Source organism: Sciurus carolinensis, chromosome 4 (assembly GCF_902686445.1).
Source record: "Sciurus carolinensis chromosome 4, mSciCar1.2, whole genome shotgun sequence".
Lineage (NCBI taxonomy): Eukaryota > Metazoa > Chordata > Mammalia > Rodentia > Sciuridae > Sciurus > Sciurus carolinensis.
In genome coordinates, this window is record NC_062216.1 from 169,216,768 (window position 1) to 169,237,265 (window position 20,498).

Sequence of the window (20,498 nt, forward strand, 5' to 3'; positions counted from 1 at the left end):
ATTTTTATGGCAGTACCCAGGATTGACTACCAAATCGTTACTTTATTTTCAGACAAGGTCTTGGTAAGTTGTACAGGCTAGCCTCAAATTGTGTTCACCTGCCTCAGCCTTCCCAGTAGCTAGGATTACAAGTGTGTACCACCGTACCCAGCTCAAATATTTCTGTGCCAAATAATTCCACAGTGTTTTTACTAGTAGTCTCATGAGTACTACTGTATAACAGAACAAAATTCCATATGGCAATTTAAAAATATTTAATTATGTCATGATAAATTAATAAAGTATAATACTTGAAGTCCAATATATGCTAGTCATTTTTAAAAAGTATACTACTCAAACTGTGAGGAAATACACACTATTTCTAATGTAAAAATTTTAAATATATTTAGCACATGTCAATCTCATTCTACACACACACACTGAACACTCCAAATCAGAACATGTCTCAATTATTTACAGTATTAGTTTCAATTTTTCTCCAAATATACCTGGAAAAGAACCAAACTGAGCTCCTGCTTGTCGTCTGGCTTCTTCCTCCTTCAAATACAAAAAGGAAATAAATATATAACAGGAGTGGGGAGTATACAGCCTGCCCCAACATTATTAATCCATGTAAATTTCCCACACAAAAAAATTATAAAATAAGCCATTAGCGGACTTAAAAAAACTGACAAATTTAAATGGCAATACTGGATTTAAAGGATATACTCCATCCCTCTTTTAAAACAAATTTTCCAACTCAATTATCATTAAGCATCATTATATTATTATTCTGTGGTACTGAGTATTGAACCCAGAGTCTTGCACTTGGCAAGGCAAGTTGATTATTATTTTTGTAATGATTTTAATAGAATGTTTTTACTTCTCTGAAAAACAAACCCAGAAAAGCAATTGCTTATAAAAACTACAAATTCTTAACTGTTTTTAAAACTCCCAAATAAAAGGTATGACTAGATCAGTAAGACTGCCACAACACTTGTTTCCCAAGTCCACCTTCTTCATATTCTTCCTACAAAATTGAACACTACAAATAGATGTTTACGGCTATGCTATTTTTTAAAGACAAAATGAAAAGATACATAAATTTCCCCTTATACCCAGGTTAAAAAAAAAAAAAAAAAAATCAGATATAAGAATGTGAAAATTACTTTTAAAGATTATGTACTATGAGACTAAAAATCAACCATTACCTTAATATTAAATGACAAAAAATTAGGATTGTATTATGTAACTACACTATATAGCTTTATATCCTTTCATTCAACAATATCATAAGTGAAAATTGATAGAACCAATACAGAAGCTACAGAAAAAAATGATCCCACACACCCCCCAAATCAGGAGAAACCTAAAGAAAAGCTCAATAATACTGTGGATAAATTATGATTTTTCTTTTTTCGAAAACTTCCATGACTTTATAACCTAAAATAAACAATCACCCCTGGCCCTGCCCCAGTTATTAACTCAATGTTGAACTGGATGAATCATGAAACAAGAAACAAGGGCAAACACGTTCAAACAAACAAAACAAAAATATTGCCAAATTTTAATCATTTGATCATGAAAAATTTCTGACTTAAAAATTGGGAATGAGGGCTGGGGCTATTATCTCAGTGGTCCAATGCCTGCCTCACACACATGAGGCACTGGACTCATTCCTCAGCACCACATAAAAATATACTGTATCCATTTACAACTTAAAAAAAAAAAAAAAAAAAATTGGGGATGGGGAGTTTTGCAAGGAGTGCTGGGTGTAGAACTCAGGCCCAGTGCATGACAGAAAAGTGATCTACCACTAAGCTATACCTCCAGCCTAAAATTTTTGAAGAAAAACATAAAAAAGAACACAACCTGGTGAAATACAAGCTAACTTAAAATTTCTTTTTTGATCTTTTTTTTAAAATTTATTTTTATTGTAAACAAATGGGATACATCTTGTTTCTCTGTACATGAAGTAGAGGCATACCATTTGTGTAATCATACGTTTACCTAGGGTAATAAGTTTTTTAACTTAAAATTTTTAAAGACTAAAAATATTCTCACGCATTGGACACAATGAAAGGAAAGGAGACTCCTTTTTATGTAATACCACTTCTGTAGAACTGCAGCCAGCATCAAATAAAGTGGCTAGGAGTTAAAATGGTATCTCAAAATTCTGATCTACAGTATCTTCCGCTCAGGTTTAGCTATAAAAACTTTACCCTCTGGGCTCTCTCGTGCTCTTCTCGAGCCTTCTTAACCCTTTCTATTCTTTCTTTGATCTCTCGCTCTTCGCGTTTTCGCTCATATTTTCTCCGATGTTCAGCAATTTTCTGGGCCTAGAAATAAAAAGTCATAGATTTGTTATTTTTCATTGTGGAGAGTTGTTTAATTCAACAGGTAGTTCACAAAAATGACACATTTACCTTATAGCAAAAGACCAACCTTATAGCTTTAACAAGACCAACCTCAACTGCACAAGACACTATGAAATTGAGGAGTCTGGAATGTATGGTTAGAGAAAAATGTAATAATCTCAAACAATTAACTGATTATGCTCAAGGACAACAAATGGATTCAAATGTCAGGACTGTTCTTGCTTGATAATTTCTACCAGGTACACAGTGCTCAAAAGTTACATCTCAGTTAAGTAGAAAAATGTCTGTCATGGGAAAGCAAACACTGAAAACTCAAACCACAAGCTGGCCAATCTATAAGTTTTTTCATTTATAAAATGAGGGAGGGGCCCAAAAACATTTAGTCTTGGGGTCAGGGATATAACTCAGTAGTAGAGCATATGATTCCCAACACCATGAAAAAGGAAAAAAAAATTTTTTTTTAAGTCTTCCATCTCATCAAATTGCTTTGAGAATTAAAAAAGCAAATATGTGTTCTATAGCTGGAAGTTTTTTTGGCAGAGATGGTTGACTCAACTGAGGGCTCAGGCATACCAGGCAAGTGCTCTCCCCCTGAGCCACACTGCCACCAAAAATCACATGTTCTACAATATCTTTCACAACAACTCTGTTCAGTCACCCTGTTATAAGAAAAAAGAAAATCAAATGAAGTTTGGTTCTAGGTAAGTCAAATTCAATAAAACCTCTATTGTCTTAAAACCTTTGGGAGTAAATTCTTAGAAGTGTACTTTCTTACAAAGTTGATAGATTTACCACATAAAAGGCATTAAATTTAACTAACAATTTTAAATAAGATAAACCTAACAATGCTTTTAGATTTTGGACTCAATATTCTTATTTTATATAGGTGAAATTTCTTAACATCAACAACGTCCTTCCTGCTTTGTTAAAGTGGCTATATACACCTATGATTATGTAAGGACAGACCAGACATGATCCCAGGTCTCACATGTACGTTTTCTATTTCTTGTCTCATTGTAAACTTGCTTTTTTCCATTTCTCATTTTCTGGTTTTAATTCTATTGGTATTACAAACGTGTTAATAGAGCCTATTCTAACAATGATGAGGAATGAGAAGCATTAAAACCTAATGAGATTTCCAGAGTTAAACATGAACTTCAATGATTTCAGATTATAACTTCCAAACATTTCTGTGCATCTATTTTTCAGGTAAATTATGGCTGCCTGGCCTAAGTACTACAGGCACGAAGTCTTATAGTAATAACTTTCCCTTTCTACTTTAACATACCCTTGGTTGAACTTCTTTCAGCATTGCACTAGCATCATCATCATAATCCAGTTTACAGGCAAGGGCAAGATCATGGGCTGCTTCTTCCCAGTGGCCCAGAAGTCTGAAATAAGTTTAAACTCATTACAAAGAACCTTTTATACATATTTGCTCTATGTAGCACAGTATCTGTCTTCCTTATAGGAAAGGGATTTTCCTATAGAAGAGCTTAAGTTTTATTAATTTTCATCACCCAATTCAATATAGTTTACAGTTGTGTTAACTCCATAAATGTTTAAAAAGTTTAAAGTTCCTCCATGATAACTGTAAAGCTGCTCTATTAAAAAAAAAAAAGTTTAAAAACTAAATAAAAAATTAACTTCTTAATTCAGAATCACAAAGACTTTTTAAAAAGTATGTAGAACAGGATCTTTCAACACATCAGAGGATTAACTTGATATATATTTACTTAGCATGCTACCTTCTAGATGAAAATAAAAGGACAAACCATGAGTGTCTGCTTAAAAAGGATAAAACTGAAAATAAAGGTTGGTAAGGGTAGTTAAGAATGGGGTGCAGGGGTTAGCAATGGAAATGAATGTCCTCTGGGTATACCTTTTAACAGACTTGGTAGGTTGGTTGTTTTGGGTACTGGGGATTTAACCCAAGGGTCCTGTACATGCCTAGCTCTTTTTATTTTGAGACAGAGTCTCACCAAGTTGTCCAGGGTAGCCTCAAACTTGTGATTCTCCTGCTTCAGCCTCCCAAACTGGTGGGATTACAGGAGTACACCATATCCAGCTAAGCCAGTTTTGACTCTTCGAACATGTAAATATTTTAAAGACTAAAATAAAACAAAGCTAGGTGCACTAGTGCACACCTGTGATCCCAACACTTGGGAAACTCGGGCAGGAGGATCACAAGTTCAAGGCTAACCTAGGCAATTTATCAAGACCCTGTCTCACAATAAGATAAAAAAATATATAACACTAATTTTATAAAAACTGTTGGGGATGTATAGCTCAGCGGTAGAGTGCTTGCCTACATGTGGAAAACCCTTGGTTAAGTCTGTGGCACTACAAATCAATCAACCAGATAGAAATAAAGCAAACTCTAAACCCTAATACAAACAGAAAAAGCTACGTGTGTATCGTACTGAAAACACAGAAAAAATGAATTCAAGTAACTAACAGTTATTAGGACTACTTATTTTAAGTAGGATGTATTTGAAGGATAAGGAGGAACTACCAAAAATACTTTCAAACGTAACTTACAGGGTATATTGTTTTTAAGGCATAATTATAAAACAATTTTACTTAAATTGTAAAATTACATCAATAAATATATTATTAGGTACAAAAATTTTCAGTGTGGGAGAAAAATGTCAAAAACACAAAATAAAAGGCAAAGGAAAACATTTAATGTTGAATTTTAAATGACACTATCAGCAAAGAGGAATTTCATGAATTTTTTCATTAGTTCCTAATTATGTTCTGTGAAATGACAGTTAATAGCATACCAGAAGCAAAGAATACTATTGTCTAAAACCATTCTACTAAAATGAACCATGATTTCATGGAGAAATGACTGATTCCAAGTCCACAACAAGCAAAGTTCAAATCCATGTTATCTTGTACCAGAAATCAAATAAAAGCATGAAGACTAGTGGGATTTCAAAAAGATCAACTGTAATGTATGAGTTTTTCCAAAACCAATCAATCTAACTGGTTTCATTTCAACTTTTTTACTTTTCTCTTTGACTTGTCTTCATAAAAATCACTAGAGCCAGGAGCAGTGGTGCATGCCTATAATAATCCCAGCTACTCTGGAGGTTGAGGTAGGAGGATTAAAGTTTAAGGTCAGCCTGAGCAATTTAGCAAGGCCCTATCTCAAAATAAAAAACAAGATGGACTGGGGATGCAAAAAGTTGTCACGAGAACATTCACCTCCATCTCCATCCATATTTGAGGTATAGCACCTTTTCAATCCATGTAAGATGAAAATTACATCCCCAAGACACAAATACTCATTTACGTAGAATTACATTTTGCCACCACTAATTGTGATTAGCAATCCAGGGTAAATTCATCTTTTTATTTCCCTAACTTTTCAGGGGGCCTAAGTGAATAAAGTAGTTTCAGGCTAATATATAATATAGTCTTTCTTTCATAATACAGAGGCTGCTAATGTTAAGTTGCAGTCTGAAAATAAGAAAATATGTATAAAGGACACAAAATTCACTCTTTTCCTGGAATTAATTTTGAGAAAAAAGTCCAAACTATATGAGCCTATGTGGTCAATAATTATTAACAGTAGTTTTCATTGAATGGAAGGAGTGAAAAAAAAATCTTTTATTTTGCATTTGTTCTTTACTATATTCTCTTAATTCTTCATATTGAACTCATTTTTATTTTGAAATTGAAGCACGCATTTTTTAAACAAAACACATTAAAACATAACTTTTAAATCTTAAGAGTTCTGAAAATAATTATTTCCATTATTTACCTGTGTGCTTTCCCTCGCCACTTATAAGGCTGAGCTGAATCAGGATTTATTTCAATGGCTCTGTCACAGTCTCGAATGGCAGCATTTGGCTTCTGTAACTTGATAAAGACACTAAAAAATAAAGAGTGGTATTAAAAAAATATATTCATTTCAAACAATAAGACTTTTGGGATCACCACAGGAGCAATTCTATTTAAACATACAAGAAGAAATTATTCACTAAGGGTTGCTTTACTATTTCATATTCTCACCTGGCTCTCTTGGCATATAGAATGGCCAAGCGAGGATTTAGCTTGATAGCATCTGTGAACAAGTCAATGGCTTTCTGTAGCTCACCTAAAGAAAAATAAAAGTTGAGAAATGTTCAGAACATAAAAATATTTTTAAAAGACTAGTGTTGGGGGGAAAGGAGCACTTCCTACCAACTGTGAGGCCCTACATTCAAACCCCAGATCCACAAAATACAATAAATATACATAAAAGACTATAGTGTCTATATTACATAAAAAACTGGCTCTTGAAAGCAAACTTTACCATACCTCTATGGTAACTCACTCAATACCGAAAATATGAGAATATACAAGAATATAAGACCCCCCAACAAAGAGTAGAATGCCACATTCTTAAATAATTCTTAAATAAGACACATTAATTTTTTAATTACAAAAAGGCAGATGGATAATATCAATTTAAAGTATAAAGCTAATTTTATTTCATTAATTGAATTTTCTTTTGTTAAATTAAAAGGATAAAACTAAGATTAAAGATGAAAAGTGTCCAAACTGACTTCAAAGCATTGGAAGTATAGCTCAGTGTAGAACTGGCCTAGCATGTTCAAGACCCTGCATTCAATTAACAGCACCACCAAAAGAAAAAAGAAAAAAAACAAAAACAAAAACAAAAAAGAACAACAACAAAGTATTTGAATTCAGAATAAAGGTACAAAAATTCAAGATAACCAGAACTCATACAAGACCATAATTCACATTTTAAATTTATTCACTGGATTCCATTTTCATAGTTAGCTTCTTTATTAATCTCTTAAGTGAAGCTATTCAACAAATAAAAATATACCACAGAATTAGAACAGTTCTCTGCACAAAGTCTAACTCTTGGGGAGGCAAGACAATTTTAAAACAAATATCAATTCACTGAGAACAGTATTTATAGTTAGTGAATGTGTAAAGAACTTTAACAGAACACATAAAAACAACAGAAACATTCAGTCATATTTTATTACTACATTTATCTATGACAGGTATTATATCTGAAAATCTAGTACACAACTCAGACCTACCAAGTTCAAAAGTTAGCTCTTACTTCCTATTCCAACTCCAAATCTACTCCCAATCCCTATTTTCCCAAGCATAAATGGCTCATCTAGTTCAGGACTTGATAAACTTCCTGGAAACGGCCATATGATAATTATTTTATACTTTGCAGACAAAAAGATCTGTTATAACTACTCAAAAATGACGGTGCATTAGGAAAGCAGTCACTGCTAAGTACCAGACCTGGATTCACATCAGGGAATTCTGGTGTATGGTACAATCTTTTACTATATCTGCCTCTTCAAATCAAAGTATCTTGCCATTGTGAGGTATGAACTCAAAATGCTTGAATCAGAATTCAACTGTTTCAGCATTTAGAATATACTATAAAACTGCACAAAAACTAAAAGAACTGGGTCAAATTTATACGACAGGGAGCATGGAAATAAAAATGAAAACATGACTTATTAGGCAGTGCTTCATTTTCATTGTTAAAAACTGCTGAGACAAATTTGGAAAGAAACAAAAGCAACTGATCACTCTTTAGGAACAATTGATGGGTATGGATTAAAGATTGAAACAGGTAGTAGTAAAGCACATGTAAATGGAGACAGGTCCTACTAGAATGGAAGATTAATATTCAAAGAGGAGAAAACAAAATCAGGGAGGTAAAATATGGAGTCTGATTCTATAATGTTGATAGGCTATCACAAATCTTTAATACGTACATAAGAAAAGTCACAGGTAACAAGCAGAAGAATAATATAATAGAAAGCAGTTCTTAAGAATAACCTATGGAAGTGGACGATGACACAAAATGGGGGGTGGGAGGGGTTAGTGTTAGGGTTAGAGTTAGGGTTAGGGAGGGGGGCAAGAATGGAGGAAGGAAGGACTGTATAGAGGGAAAAGAGGGGTGGGAGGGGTGGGGGAGAAGGGAAAAAATAACAGAATGAATCAAACAACATTACCCTATGCAAAATTATGATTACACAAATGGTATGCCTTTACGCCATGTACAGAGAAACAACATGTATCCCATTTGTTTACAATAATAAAAAAACAAACAAACAAACAAAAAAAAAACAGAATAACCTAGGGGCCGTGAACAGAAAGCAGTAAAGAAAACAACATTTCAGGTGGACAAACTTAATGCAGCTGCTGTACAAATTGTATGAGCATATTACAGGAATCTACACCTAACCAGTGATAGGATTATTCTACCCAAAACACAAAAACATAAATAAGTTAAAAAACCTGAATATATCTACAAACTTGGAACAATATTGCACTCATTCTAAAATATAAAATAAAATTTTACTCATTATTTTAAATTTGCATGAAGTTCAAAATTCAAATGCACACCAACACTGTAAGAGCATCTATTTAACTACAACCTTGGGACACTCTATCACTCTTACAAAGAGGTTTCTATGACATATTACTGATAGTAGCCAGGCACAGTGGCACACCTGTAGTCCCAGAAATTCAGGAGGCTGAAACAGGAGGACTGCAAGTTCAAGGTCAGTCTCAGCAATCTAGGTACCCTAAGAAACTTAGACTCTATTTGAAAATAAAAAAATAAAAAGGGCTGAGGATGTAGCTCAGTGATAAAACACCTGAGTTTTACTAGGTTCAATCAGCAGTATACGGGGGAAAAAAACACACACATGAATGCATTTATTTTAAAAAGTATATATATATATAAAATATATAGCATTCACACTACCCAAGTTGGTAGTGACTTATTCTTACAAATTATACCTGATTAAGCATTACACTAAATACTATCAACCCTCTTTCATTTTGACAGGAATTTTTCAAATGTGCAAGGACTAAAACAAGTCATACACTAATGAACATCTACCAAGGGTGCTACTATATGAAATGATCCTAAGGGTTTACCACTACTTTTTTATTTTTGGTTGGGGGGTCGGGAGAGACAGGGGTTCTTTCCTCTTTTTAAAGCTTCTCATAAAATAAACACAGGATACCCTCAGGAAAGCAGAGACTGTGGCACACAATCAGGATGTGTCATGCTTCCAAGCACCATCTCTGACACTGAGTGTTTCTAGCATCTATCAATGAAGAAGGGTTGGATCTTCTCCAGTATAATAAATGTAAGTTCCCTTCAACTTTTCCACTATTTACAGTATGCAGTAGAAAATTCACACTTATTACAAAATGTAGCAAAGACTAAAAAAGCACTTACCATCATTCAGGGCTTCAATGGCAGCCCCTTTCTTTTCATTTGCTTGATCCATCATCTCCTCGGTTATCTGAGGAAATGAAATGTTATCTTAGAAGTAGTTGAAGGAAAGCAAAAGGAGGAATCAAAATTTTGGGGAGATCCAAGATGGTGGACAGAGGGAGGCTGCATTCCTCGTCGCTCGAATCTCCAGTTTCAAGCAGAGGATATCTGTCTTTTGGTGAGGCAGTTTTTGCTGCTTATTGATCCCCTGCTGTTTACCCCGTTTGTCTGCTGTGACCACCTGCAGTCTGCCAGCATATCGACGCTTTTTTTGAGTGCAGATTGCTCACTGTCAGGTGCCTGTCATCCACCATTTGCCTGCCTCTTGCCTGTCCATCGCCTGCCTTACACCTATCCATCACCCAATGCATGAGGTTCACCTCCCATTGTCCAACAAGAGTCAGCAAACTGATCACCAACCTACAGTGGAGTACCAGCTGCCTGCTGTTGCCTGGAAGTTCTCTGTCACAGTACCTGCAGGTTTGATTACACAGGGCTGCCGCCATTTTGAGACAACAGCCAGGCCCCGTAGGACCCCTGGCCAGACTGACTGAGCTCCGCCTCCACGATCCCCCCACAACCACACCCGACCTCCAGGACCTCCAGCTGACCATGGCCACACCCTGAGCTGCAGTTCCCCATTTGCCAACACATTTGGAAGCCAGAGCGGCCATCTTGGATAATCCTGGAAGCCAGAGCTCAGATCTTTAGGTGGGGCAAATCCCATCCTGAGACACCTGCTGGAGGCTTGAAGCTCATTACCTCTCTCATGCATCAGGCTACTGAACTCTGGGAGGTTTCATTACTGTATGACTGTTACACTGTAGATTTTCTTTTTTCTCCTTATTGAAAAATTTTAAGTTTTTATTTCTTTACTTTTCTTGCTCTCTTTTCCTTTTGTTTACCTATTCCCTCAGAGTCTCTTTCTCCCTTTTCCCATGCTAACAACCGACATCTTTTGAATACACTCTTACCCCTTCTATTATCTAGAACTTCTGTATATTCTTTTCTTATCCCATTAACAGCCACATTCTACATCCCTCTGCATCCTCTTTGTCCTCCATTTGAAACTGCAGACCTTATTGCAAATCTGTTTGTTTTACTGAAGATAATATTTGAACTCATTCTGTTTATTATGACAATTTTGTTATTGTCCTCATAGGGGCTATTTGGTCTAGGATTGCATAGTGTCTGAACTGGGCACTGCTAATACTGATCTCCCCTTAAAAAAAGGGTTTTGGGGGTTGGGGATATAGCTCAGTTGGTAGAGTGCTTGCCTCACAAGCACAAGGCCCTGGGTTCAAATCCCCAGCACCACAAAAAAAAAAAAAAAAAAAAAAAAAAAAAAAAAAAAAAAGGGGGTTTTGGAAACCTATAGGGCCACTATAAGCCTATAGGGGGAACTCTGCAATCTGCACTGCTAGAGGGGAAGATGCATGAACAACATGAAAAAACAAGGGAAGAAAATGATCCAAACAAATCTAGATTCTATATTAATAGAATCCAATGACAGTATGTTACAAGAAATGTCAGAAAAGGACTTCAGAATATACATGATTAAGATGATTCGCAAAGCAAAGGATGAGATAAGAGAGCAAATGCAGGCAATGAATGATAATACTAATAAGCTGAAAGAGCAACTGCAGGAAGCAAAAGATCATTTCAACAAAGAGAGATTCTTTAAAAAAAAAGGAAATCCTTGAAATGAAGGGAACAATAAACCAAATTAAAAACTCAATGGAAAGCATCATCAACAGACTAGACCACTTGGAAGACAGAACCTCAGCCAATGAAGACAAAATATTTCATCTTGAAAATAAAGTTGCCCAAACAGAGAAGATGGTAAGAAATCATGAACAGAATCTCCAAGAACTATGGGACACCATGCAAAGACCAAATTTAAGAATTATTGGGATTGAGGAAGGCACAGAGACACAAACCAAAGGAATGAATAACATATTCAATGAAATAATATCAGAAAATTTCCCAAACCTGAAGAATGAAATAGAAAATCAAATACAAGAGGCTTACAGAACACCAAATGCACAAAATCACAACAGATCCACACCAAGGCACATTATAATGAAAATGCCTAACATTCAAAATAAAGATAGGATTTTGAAGGCTGCGAGAGAAAAGCCTCAGATTACATATAGGAGGAGACCAATACGGATAGGAGCCGACTTCTCAACCCAGACTCTAAAAGCTAGAAGGGCCTGGAACAACATATTTCAAGCTCTGAAAGAACATGGTTGCCAACCAAGAATCCTATACCCAGCAAAACTAACTTTCAGATTTGAAGATGAAATAAAATCCTTCCATGATAAACAAAAATTAAAAGAATTTACAAATAGAAAGCCTGCGCTACAGAATGTTCTCAACAAAATATTCCATGAGGAGGAAATGAAAAACAACAATGTAGGTCAGCAAAGGGAGGAACTACCTTAGAGAAAAACCACTCAAAGGAGAAAGCAAGCCAACTTAAAAACCAAAAATAAGCCAAATGACTGGGAATACAAATCATATCTCAATAATAACCCTGAACGTTAATGGTCTAAACTCATCAATCAAAAGACATAGACTGGCAGGATGGATTCAAAAGAAAAACCCAACAATATGCTGCCTGCAAGAGACTCACCTCATAGAAAAAGACATCCACAGACTAAAGGTTAAAGGATGGGAAAAAAACCTACCACGCACACGGACTCAATAAAAAAGCGGGGGTTTCCATCCTTATATCAGATAAAGTGGACTTCAAGCCAAAGTTAGTCAGAAGGGATAAAGAAGGACATTTCATACTGCTTACGGGAACAAAAAACAAAAAGTTGGTTCTTTGAGAAAGTAAACAAAATAGACAAACCCTTAGCCACACTAACAAAGAGGAGAGAGAAAACTCAAATTACTAAAATTCGTGATGAAAAAGGAAATATCACGACAGATACCACTGAGATATGGAACATAATGAGAAGCTACTTTGAAAATCTGTATTCCAACAAAAGAGAAACTACCGAAGACATTGACAAATTTTTAGAGACATATGCTCCTCCCAAACTGAACCAGGAGGACATACACAATTTAAACACATCAATATCAAGCAATGAAACAGAAGAAGCCATTAAAAACCTACCATCCAAGAAAAGTCCAGGATCAGTCGGATTCTCAGCTGAGTTCTACAAGACCTTCAAAGAAGAACTCAATTCAATACTTCTCAAAGTATTCCAGGAAATAGAAAAGGAGGGTACCCTACCAAACTCATTCTATGAAGCTAATATCACCCTCATACCCAAACCAGGAAAAGACACATCAAGGAAAGAAAATTTTAGACCAATATCCTTAATGAATATAGATGCAAAGATCCTTAACAAAATATTGGCAAACCGTATCCAAAAACACATTAAGAAAATCGTGCACCATGATCAAGTGGGGTTCATCCCTGGAATGCAAGGATGGTTTAACATCTGTAAATCAATAAACGTAATCCATCATGTCAATAGACTTAAGGATTAAGAATCATATGGTTATTTCAATTGAGGCAGAAAAAGTGTTTGACAAAATACAACACCCCTTCATGCTCAAAACACTAGACAAAATAGGATAGTAGGAACGTACCTGAACATTGTAAAGGCTATTTATGCTAAGCCCATGGCCAACATCATTCTTAATCGAGACAAACTGAAACCATTCCCTTTAAAAACAGGAACAAGACAGGGATGTCCTCTTTCACCACTTCTATTCAACACTGTCCTCGAAACTCTAGCCAGAGCAATTACGCAGACTAAAGAAATTAAAGGGATACGAATAGGAAAAGAGGAACTTAAGCTGTCACTATTTGCTGGTGACATGATTCTATATTTAGAGGATCCAAAACACTCCTCCAGAAAACTTCTAGACCTCATCAATGAATTCAGCAAAAGAGCAGGCTATCAAATCAACATACATAAATCTAAAGCATTTTTATACGGAAGCGAAGAAACAGCTGAAAGGGAAATGAGGAAAACAACTCCATTTGCAGTAGCCTCAAAAAAAAAATAAAATACTTGGGAATCAATCTAACCAAAGAGGTAAAAGATCTGTACAATAAAAACTTCAAAACACTGAAGAAAGAAATTGAGGAGATGGAAAAATCTCCCAAGTTCTTGGATAGGCAGAATTAATATTGTCAAAGTGGCCATACTACCAAAAGTGCTATACAGATTCAACACAATTCCAATCAAAATTCCAAAGATGTACCTTACAGAAATAGAGCAAGCAATCATGAAATTCATGTGGAAGAATAAGAAACCTAGAATAGCTAAAGCGATCCTTAGCAGAAGAATGAAACAGGGGTTATCGCAATACCAGAACTTCAACCATACTACCAAAGCAATAGTAACAAATACGGCATGGTATTGGCCTCAAAATAGACAGGTAGATCAATGGTACAGAATAGAGGACACGGACACAAACCCTAATAAATACAATTTTCTAATACTACACAAAGGTGCCAAAAATATGCAATGGAGAAAAGATAGCCTCTTCAACAAATGGTGCTGGGAAAACAGGAAATCCATATGCAACAGAATGAAACTAAACCCTTATCTCTCACCCTGCACAAAAATCAACTCACAACGAATCAAGGACCTTGAAATTAGACCAGAGACCCCGCATCTTATAGAAGAAAAAGTAGGTCCAAATCTTCAACTGGTTGGCTTAGGATCAGACTTCCTTAACAGGACTCCCATAGCACAAGAAATAAAAGCAAGAATCGATAACTGGGACAGATTCAAACTAAATAGCTTTCTCTCAGCAAAGGAAACATCAGCAATGCGAAGAGAGAGCCTACAGAGTGGGAGAAAATCTTTGTCACTCATACTTCAGATAGAGCACTAATTTCCAGAATATATAAAGAACTCAAAAAACTCTACACCAAGAATACAAATAACCCAATCAAAAAATGGGCTAAGGATATGTACAGACGCTTCATAGATCTACGAATCAACATATGAAAAAATGTTCACCATCTTTAGTAATAAGAGAAATGCAAATCAAAACTACACTAAGATTCCATCTCACCCCAATTAGAATGGTGATTATCAAGAATACAAGCAACAATAGGTGCTGGAGAGGATGTGGGGAAAAAGGTACACTCATACATTGCTGGTGGGGATGCAAATTAGTGCAGCCACTCTGGAAAGCAGTGTGGAGATTCCTTAGAAAACTTGGAATGAACCCACCATTTGACCCAGCTATCCCACTCCTTGGCCTATACCCAAAGGACTTAAAATCGGCATACTACAGAGATACAGCCACATCAATGTTCATAGCTGCTCAATTCACAATAACCAGACTGTGGAACCAACCTAGATTCCTTCAATTGATGAATGGATAAAGAAACTGTGGTATATATATATACAATAGAATATTACTCGACCATAAAGAATAATAAAATTATGGCATTTGCAGGCAAATGGATGAAACTGGAGAATATCATGCTAAGTGAGATAAGCCAATCTCAAAAAACCAAAGGAAGAATGATCTCGCTGATAAGTGGATGATGACACATAATGGGGGGTGGGAGGGGGGCAAGAATGGAGGAAGGAGGGACTGTATAGAGGGAAAAGGGGTGGAGGGAAGGAAAAAAAAATTTTTGGACTTTCTTGGTGATAAGGATGTTACAAACCATATTTTCATTCATTCTTCTCTAGTCTCCAGCAAGCAAAGAGAATAATCACATTACGTGATTAGTAAGAAATTACAAAGAATGAGTGTATAATTTGTATATGAGGTGTTCCACAAAAGCTCCTCCGTTAATGAAGGATATTCAGAGGTGAAATAATTAACCTGTGAGAGCTGGAAGCCTTTCCTAGGTTAAAAGAACTGGGTGATGATTGAAGACAGGTGGGGCACGGCTGTAGGAAGTGGTTCTGTGATAGTGTGCCCTGGAAGGAGACGTGTTTCCTGTAGCCCCTTTCTCCCTCTCTCTCTTTCCTAAGCCTTTCTGGCTTCATGAAGTGTGCAGCTGTCCTCTATTGTGCCCTTCAGACATAATGTTCTGCCTCAATTTGGGCCCAGAGCAATGGAGTCAGCTGTCTGTGGACTGAGATCTTTGAAGCTGAGAGTCCCAAATAAATTCCTTCCACTAATTTGTTCTCAGGAATTTTGGTCACAGTGACACACAACTAACTCAGTTTATGAGCTTTAAAACATTTTTTGGGGGGTGCGGGGAGTGGAGGGATTGAACCCAGAGGTACTTAACTCTTGAGCCACATCCCCAGCCTGTTTTGAGATGGGGTCTTGGTAAGTTGCTTAGGACCTTGTTTTCAACTTGCATCCTCCTGCCTCGACCTTCTGAATTGTTGAAATTACAGATGTGTGTCAACATGCACTGCAAACCATTGTTTGTTTGTTTTTTTTTTTTGCGGTGCTGGGGATTGAACCCAGGGCCTTGTGCTTGCAAGGCAAGCACTCTACCACCTGAGCTATATCCCCAGCCCGGTTTTTTTTTTTTTTTTTTTTTTTTTAATTTTTAATTGTAGGTAGACACAATACCTTTATTTTTATGTGGTGCTGAGGATCCAACCCAGGGCCTCAGGCGTGCTAAGTGAGCACTTTAGCACTAAGCCACAACCCCAGCACATAGCAAACCTTTTATACTGAATACATTTCACTTTCTACACTCTGCTCTAGACATGACCTGTTTTGCTCCATCCCGACTGAAGCATGTTGTTCTGCCCTCATTTCACCACCTCCTACATAACTACACATAAATATTAAGCCTAATCTCCTCACAAAGAGATATAACTAGTTCCCTTTACACATGAATCCTCATGCTTCATTTATTGCCATAAAAATATATTGAGCACCTACACTAGGTAGAATAAAATGTTGTCAGTACAAAGGTTAAAAGAACAAAAATAATCCAAAGAAACTGACTCATTATTAGATATAGTAAGACGATTCAACAATTGCAGGTTCAAGAGCAATTAAAAAAAAAAAAAAAAAAAAAAAAAAAAGGCCAGAGTTCCTCCATACCAGCAAAAGTCATTTATAAAATGTTACAGAACAAGATAATGGGGCTGAGGATGTGGCTGAGTGGTAGAGTATCTGCCTGGTGTGAGTGAGGCCCTCAATTTCATAGGCAGCACAGCCCCCAAAAAGTAACAAACAAGATAATCATCACAATAGAAACTAAACGTAGGAAACAGAGTTTATAAGAGCACACAAAAAGTTCCACAAGAGGAAAAAATAAAATTCTAATAAAAAACATGAAAGAATTAAGAAACTTTGATGGTATTCACTGAATGATGATTCTGAATATTTCAATCTACCTCCAAGTTACTTAATAAATTCAAAGTAATCCCAACAAAAATTCCTTTGACTATTAAAAAAAAAAGTTGTTGGGCTGGAGATGAGGCACAATGGTAGAGCACTTACGTAGCATGCACAAGGTCCTGGGTTTAATCCTCAGTTACCCCCCCAACACACACACAAAAGGAAAGAAAAAAATATAATAAACACTTCACTAAATAATCCTACACAAATCCAGAGTAATTTTATTTTTGCAGTACTAGGGATTGAACACAGGGCACTTTACCACTAAGCTACATCCCGAGCCCTTTTTATTATTTTGAGACATGGGTCTCACTCCCAAATTGCAGAAGGTGGCCTTGAACTTGCAAACCTCCTGCTTCAGTCTCCCCAAGTCACTGGGATCACTAGGATGTGCCACCACACCCAGCTATGCCTGAGTAATTTCACAAAAATCATTAGCAAAAAAGAAAAAATTCAGTTTATGACAATATGGTAAAAACAGTATCCTAAGTAAGTCTAAAATCAACCAAGCTTTGTCCCAAGAATGTAAAAAGACTAAATGAAGGCTGGACTTCAGTGATATAACCAAATATTCAATCTGTTTTCACCCTTGTGGCAGGTGCCAATCCTGGTACATTCCAACAACACCGTTTCTGATGGTAATACAGGACACCAGATGATGAGAATGTATGTCATCCAACCAGACAACGCCCAAAATAAACCTCGAACTCCAAATATCTACACAGGTAGGCATAATGGTAAACCAAAAATAAGCCTGTCCCACACAAAGGGACATTCAAGTAGAGACAGGAAAAAGAAAACAAAACAAAACAAAACAAAACAAAACCCTCTCCTGAGAAGTCAAAAGTAAAAGCTGGTCTGGAATTCCACATTACCTGTGTAGTTAAAACAAACATGTTTATAGTGCCAAGTCAGAGCTTTTTTTTTTTTTTTTTTTTCAGTACTGGGGATTGAACCCAGGGCCTTGTGCTTATGAGGCAAGCACTCTACCAATTGAGCCACATTCCCCAGCCCGAATGGAAGCAAATATACTCTTCTGTAGAGGAACACACCTTCTACCCAGGCCTCAAAATTTTTCCAAAGGCAAGGCCCAAAAAAACCAAAGAACTCATGGTCAAAATAAAACGCACACATGAACACACAGAGCACAAGTAAACAAGTCACCTCAATAAGAGCCAGAAAAAATAAGAGAATAAGACCAACGAAAGTTCTACAGAACTTAATGTGTTTAATTAAAGCAAATTCTGAAAATAGGTAAAAAGCAAAAGACTTATCAAAAACCAAGTGGACTTTAAAAAGAAGCAAAGTGGGGCTGGGGATTATAGCTCAGTTGGTAGAGTGCTTGCCTTGCATGTACTAAAGCCCTGCGTTGGATCCCCAGCACCAAAAAATCAGAAGAATGAAAGAGAAAGTAAAGTATCAAAATGAAAAACATTCCCCCAACACACACACTGGAGACTGAACCCAGGGGCACTTTATCACTGAGAAACACCCTAGACCGTTTTTATAAATTTTGAGACAGGAATCTTGCTAAAATGCAAAGGCTGGCCTCAAACTTATGATGCTCCTGTGTCAGCCTCCCAGGTAACTGGGATTACATGCATGTGCTACCACACTCAGCTGCAAACAGAACATCAACAGGAGGCTTGGGCTGTAGGTCAGTGGCAGAGTGCTTGCCTAGCACATGTGAGGCACTGGATTCAATCCTTAGCACTGCATAAGAAAAACAAATAAAGGCATGATATACAACTACAAAAAAATTAAAATCAACAGAACTATTAGACTAGAAAATAAACATAACTCATAATAAAAAGATGAAGCTTAATAGTGAAAAAACCTTACATACATATCTAATCAGGTTCCAGAATAAGGGAGAAGAGAGGAGGATTCAATATTTTAAAGAAATAAGTGGAAGATGTTCCAGTGCTAAAGAACATTAACAACCTTAGAATTTAAGATGCCCCATGTATCCCAAAGAGAAGACAAAAAGTTACTAAAAACCTAGACACGCTGAAGTCAAAGAATCCCATCAATAAATAGGTCATACAATTTTTAAGGATTTCAAATGGTGACAAAAAGTGCTTGCATCTGTTTTTGACAAACACGCATGTGACTTATAGGAAAATGTTAGGAGTTACTGAAAGACATTTTAAAAAGAATTAAAAGTTAGATAAAACATTCACAGATAGTTAATCTCAAGAGAGGAGATATGTTCTTTCCCTAACTTTATTTCAACTTAATGTAATTCTAATGGGAGAAGCCTAATCTAGAGGAAAGGGAGACTTCACCAGCTGATTCTGAAATTTATATGGAAAAACAAAGGGCCAAAACCAGCCAAAATACTACTGAAGGTTTTGGGGTTCCTGTCCTACCAAGTGACAAAGCGTAAAAGAAAGTTATATTAAAGACAATGTGGCATCAGTGCACAGAAAAAATTAGGCAAATACAACAAAAAGACCACTGACCCAGACACATATGGAATAAGTATTATTTTATCATTAGTGAGAAAAGGAATTCTTCAATAGTGACACTGACAGGTAAACTAATTGCTAGTATCCAAAATACTAAAATGAGCTAGAAATTAGTAAAAGCAAGAGAGGAACAACCTAGTAGTAAAATTGGGAAAGGGTCTGGACAGAATTTACAAATAACTGAATAAATGAAAGACATTAGAATGTACAACCTTGTAAGAAATCAGGAAAATGCAAATTAAAAACAAGGAGGGGGGCTGGAGTTGTGGCTCAGAGGTAGAGCGCTTGCCTGGCATGTGTGAGGCCCTGGGTTTGAAACTCAGCACCGCATATAAATAAATAAAATAAAAGATCCATTGACAACTAAAAAAATTTTTAAAAAATAAATAAAAACAAGGACATATTAATTCTACATAAGACTGGCAAAGATGAACTCTGACAGTATCAAGTGTTGAGGATATAAACCAATATTTTAAGTTGCTATAATTGAGTGCTTCTAAGCATTTCCTCCCTCATCAGTCACCAGGAAGCTTTTTTACAGTTTTTCCTAATTTCTACTCCTTACTACAAAGATAATAAATGCTCATGTGCTAAAACCTTTTGGAACACCACAAATCTAAAACTTTTTCAAGTCATCCTTTCAGGAATTAAATCTCCTGATCTTTGAGGACTCCTTAGACAAAAGTATTTTGGAAAACAATGTGGCATTAGATATCCCACTAAGACACAATTCTATTTCTTTTTTTTTTTTTTTTAATCTTTTAACTTTTTACCGTGTATTTTGATTTATTGTACACAAATGGGGTACATCATTTCGTTTCTATGGTTGTACACGATGTTTATTCATACCATGATTCATACCATTCGTGTAATCCTACATATACATAGGGTAATGATGTCTGTCTCATTCCACCATTTTTCATACCCCGCCCTCATTTCCTTCTACAAAATCTAAAGTTCACAATTCTATTTCTAAGTACATACTTTAGGTGAATGTTATTAACTTTACAGAGTAATTAAGCCAGATACAAACTTAGAGACCAAATAAGCAGGAGATTTTCACAAATC

At 36.0% G+C, this 20,498-nt stretch overlaps 1 protein-coding gene across 1 annotated transcript in view; it reads right to left on the reverse strand.

Moving 5' to 3' along the window:
* The window catches only part of St13 (ST13 Hsp70 interacting protein), a 34,213-nt gene that overhangs the window by 1,927 nt on the left and 11,788 nt on the right, over positions 1-20,498 (reverse strand). The window contains exons 5-10 of the mRNA XM_047550663.1: positions 9,610-9,676; positions 6,381-6,465; positions 6,130-6,240; positions 3,646-3,748; positions 2,202-2,318; positions 489-537 (exon numbers count right to left, since the gene is read on the reverse strand). Of these exons, the coding sequence (XP_047406619.1) occupies positions 489-537; positions 2,202-2,318; positions 3,646-3,748; positions 6,130-6,240; positions 6,381-6,465; positions 9,610-9,676 (532 nt within the window). The remainder of the gene's footprint in view (positions 1-488; positions 538-2,201; positions 2,319-3,645; positions 3,749-6,129; positions 6,241-6,380; positions 6,466-9,609; positions 9,677-20,498) is intronic.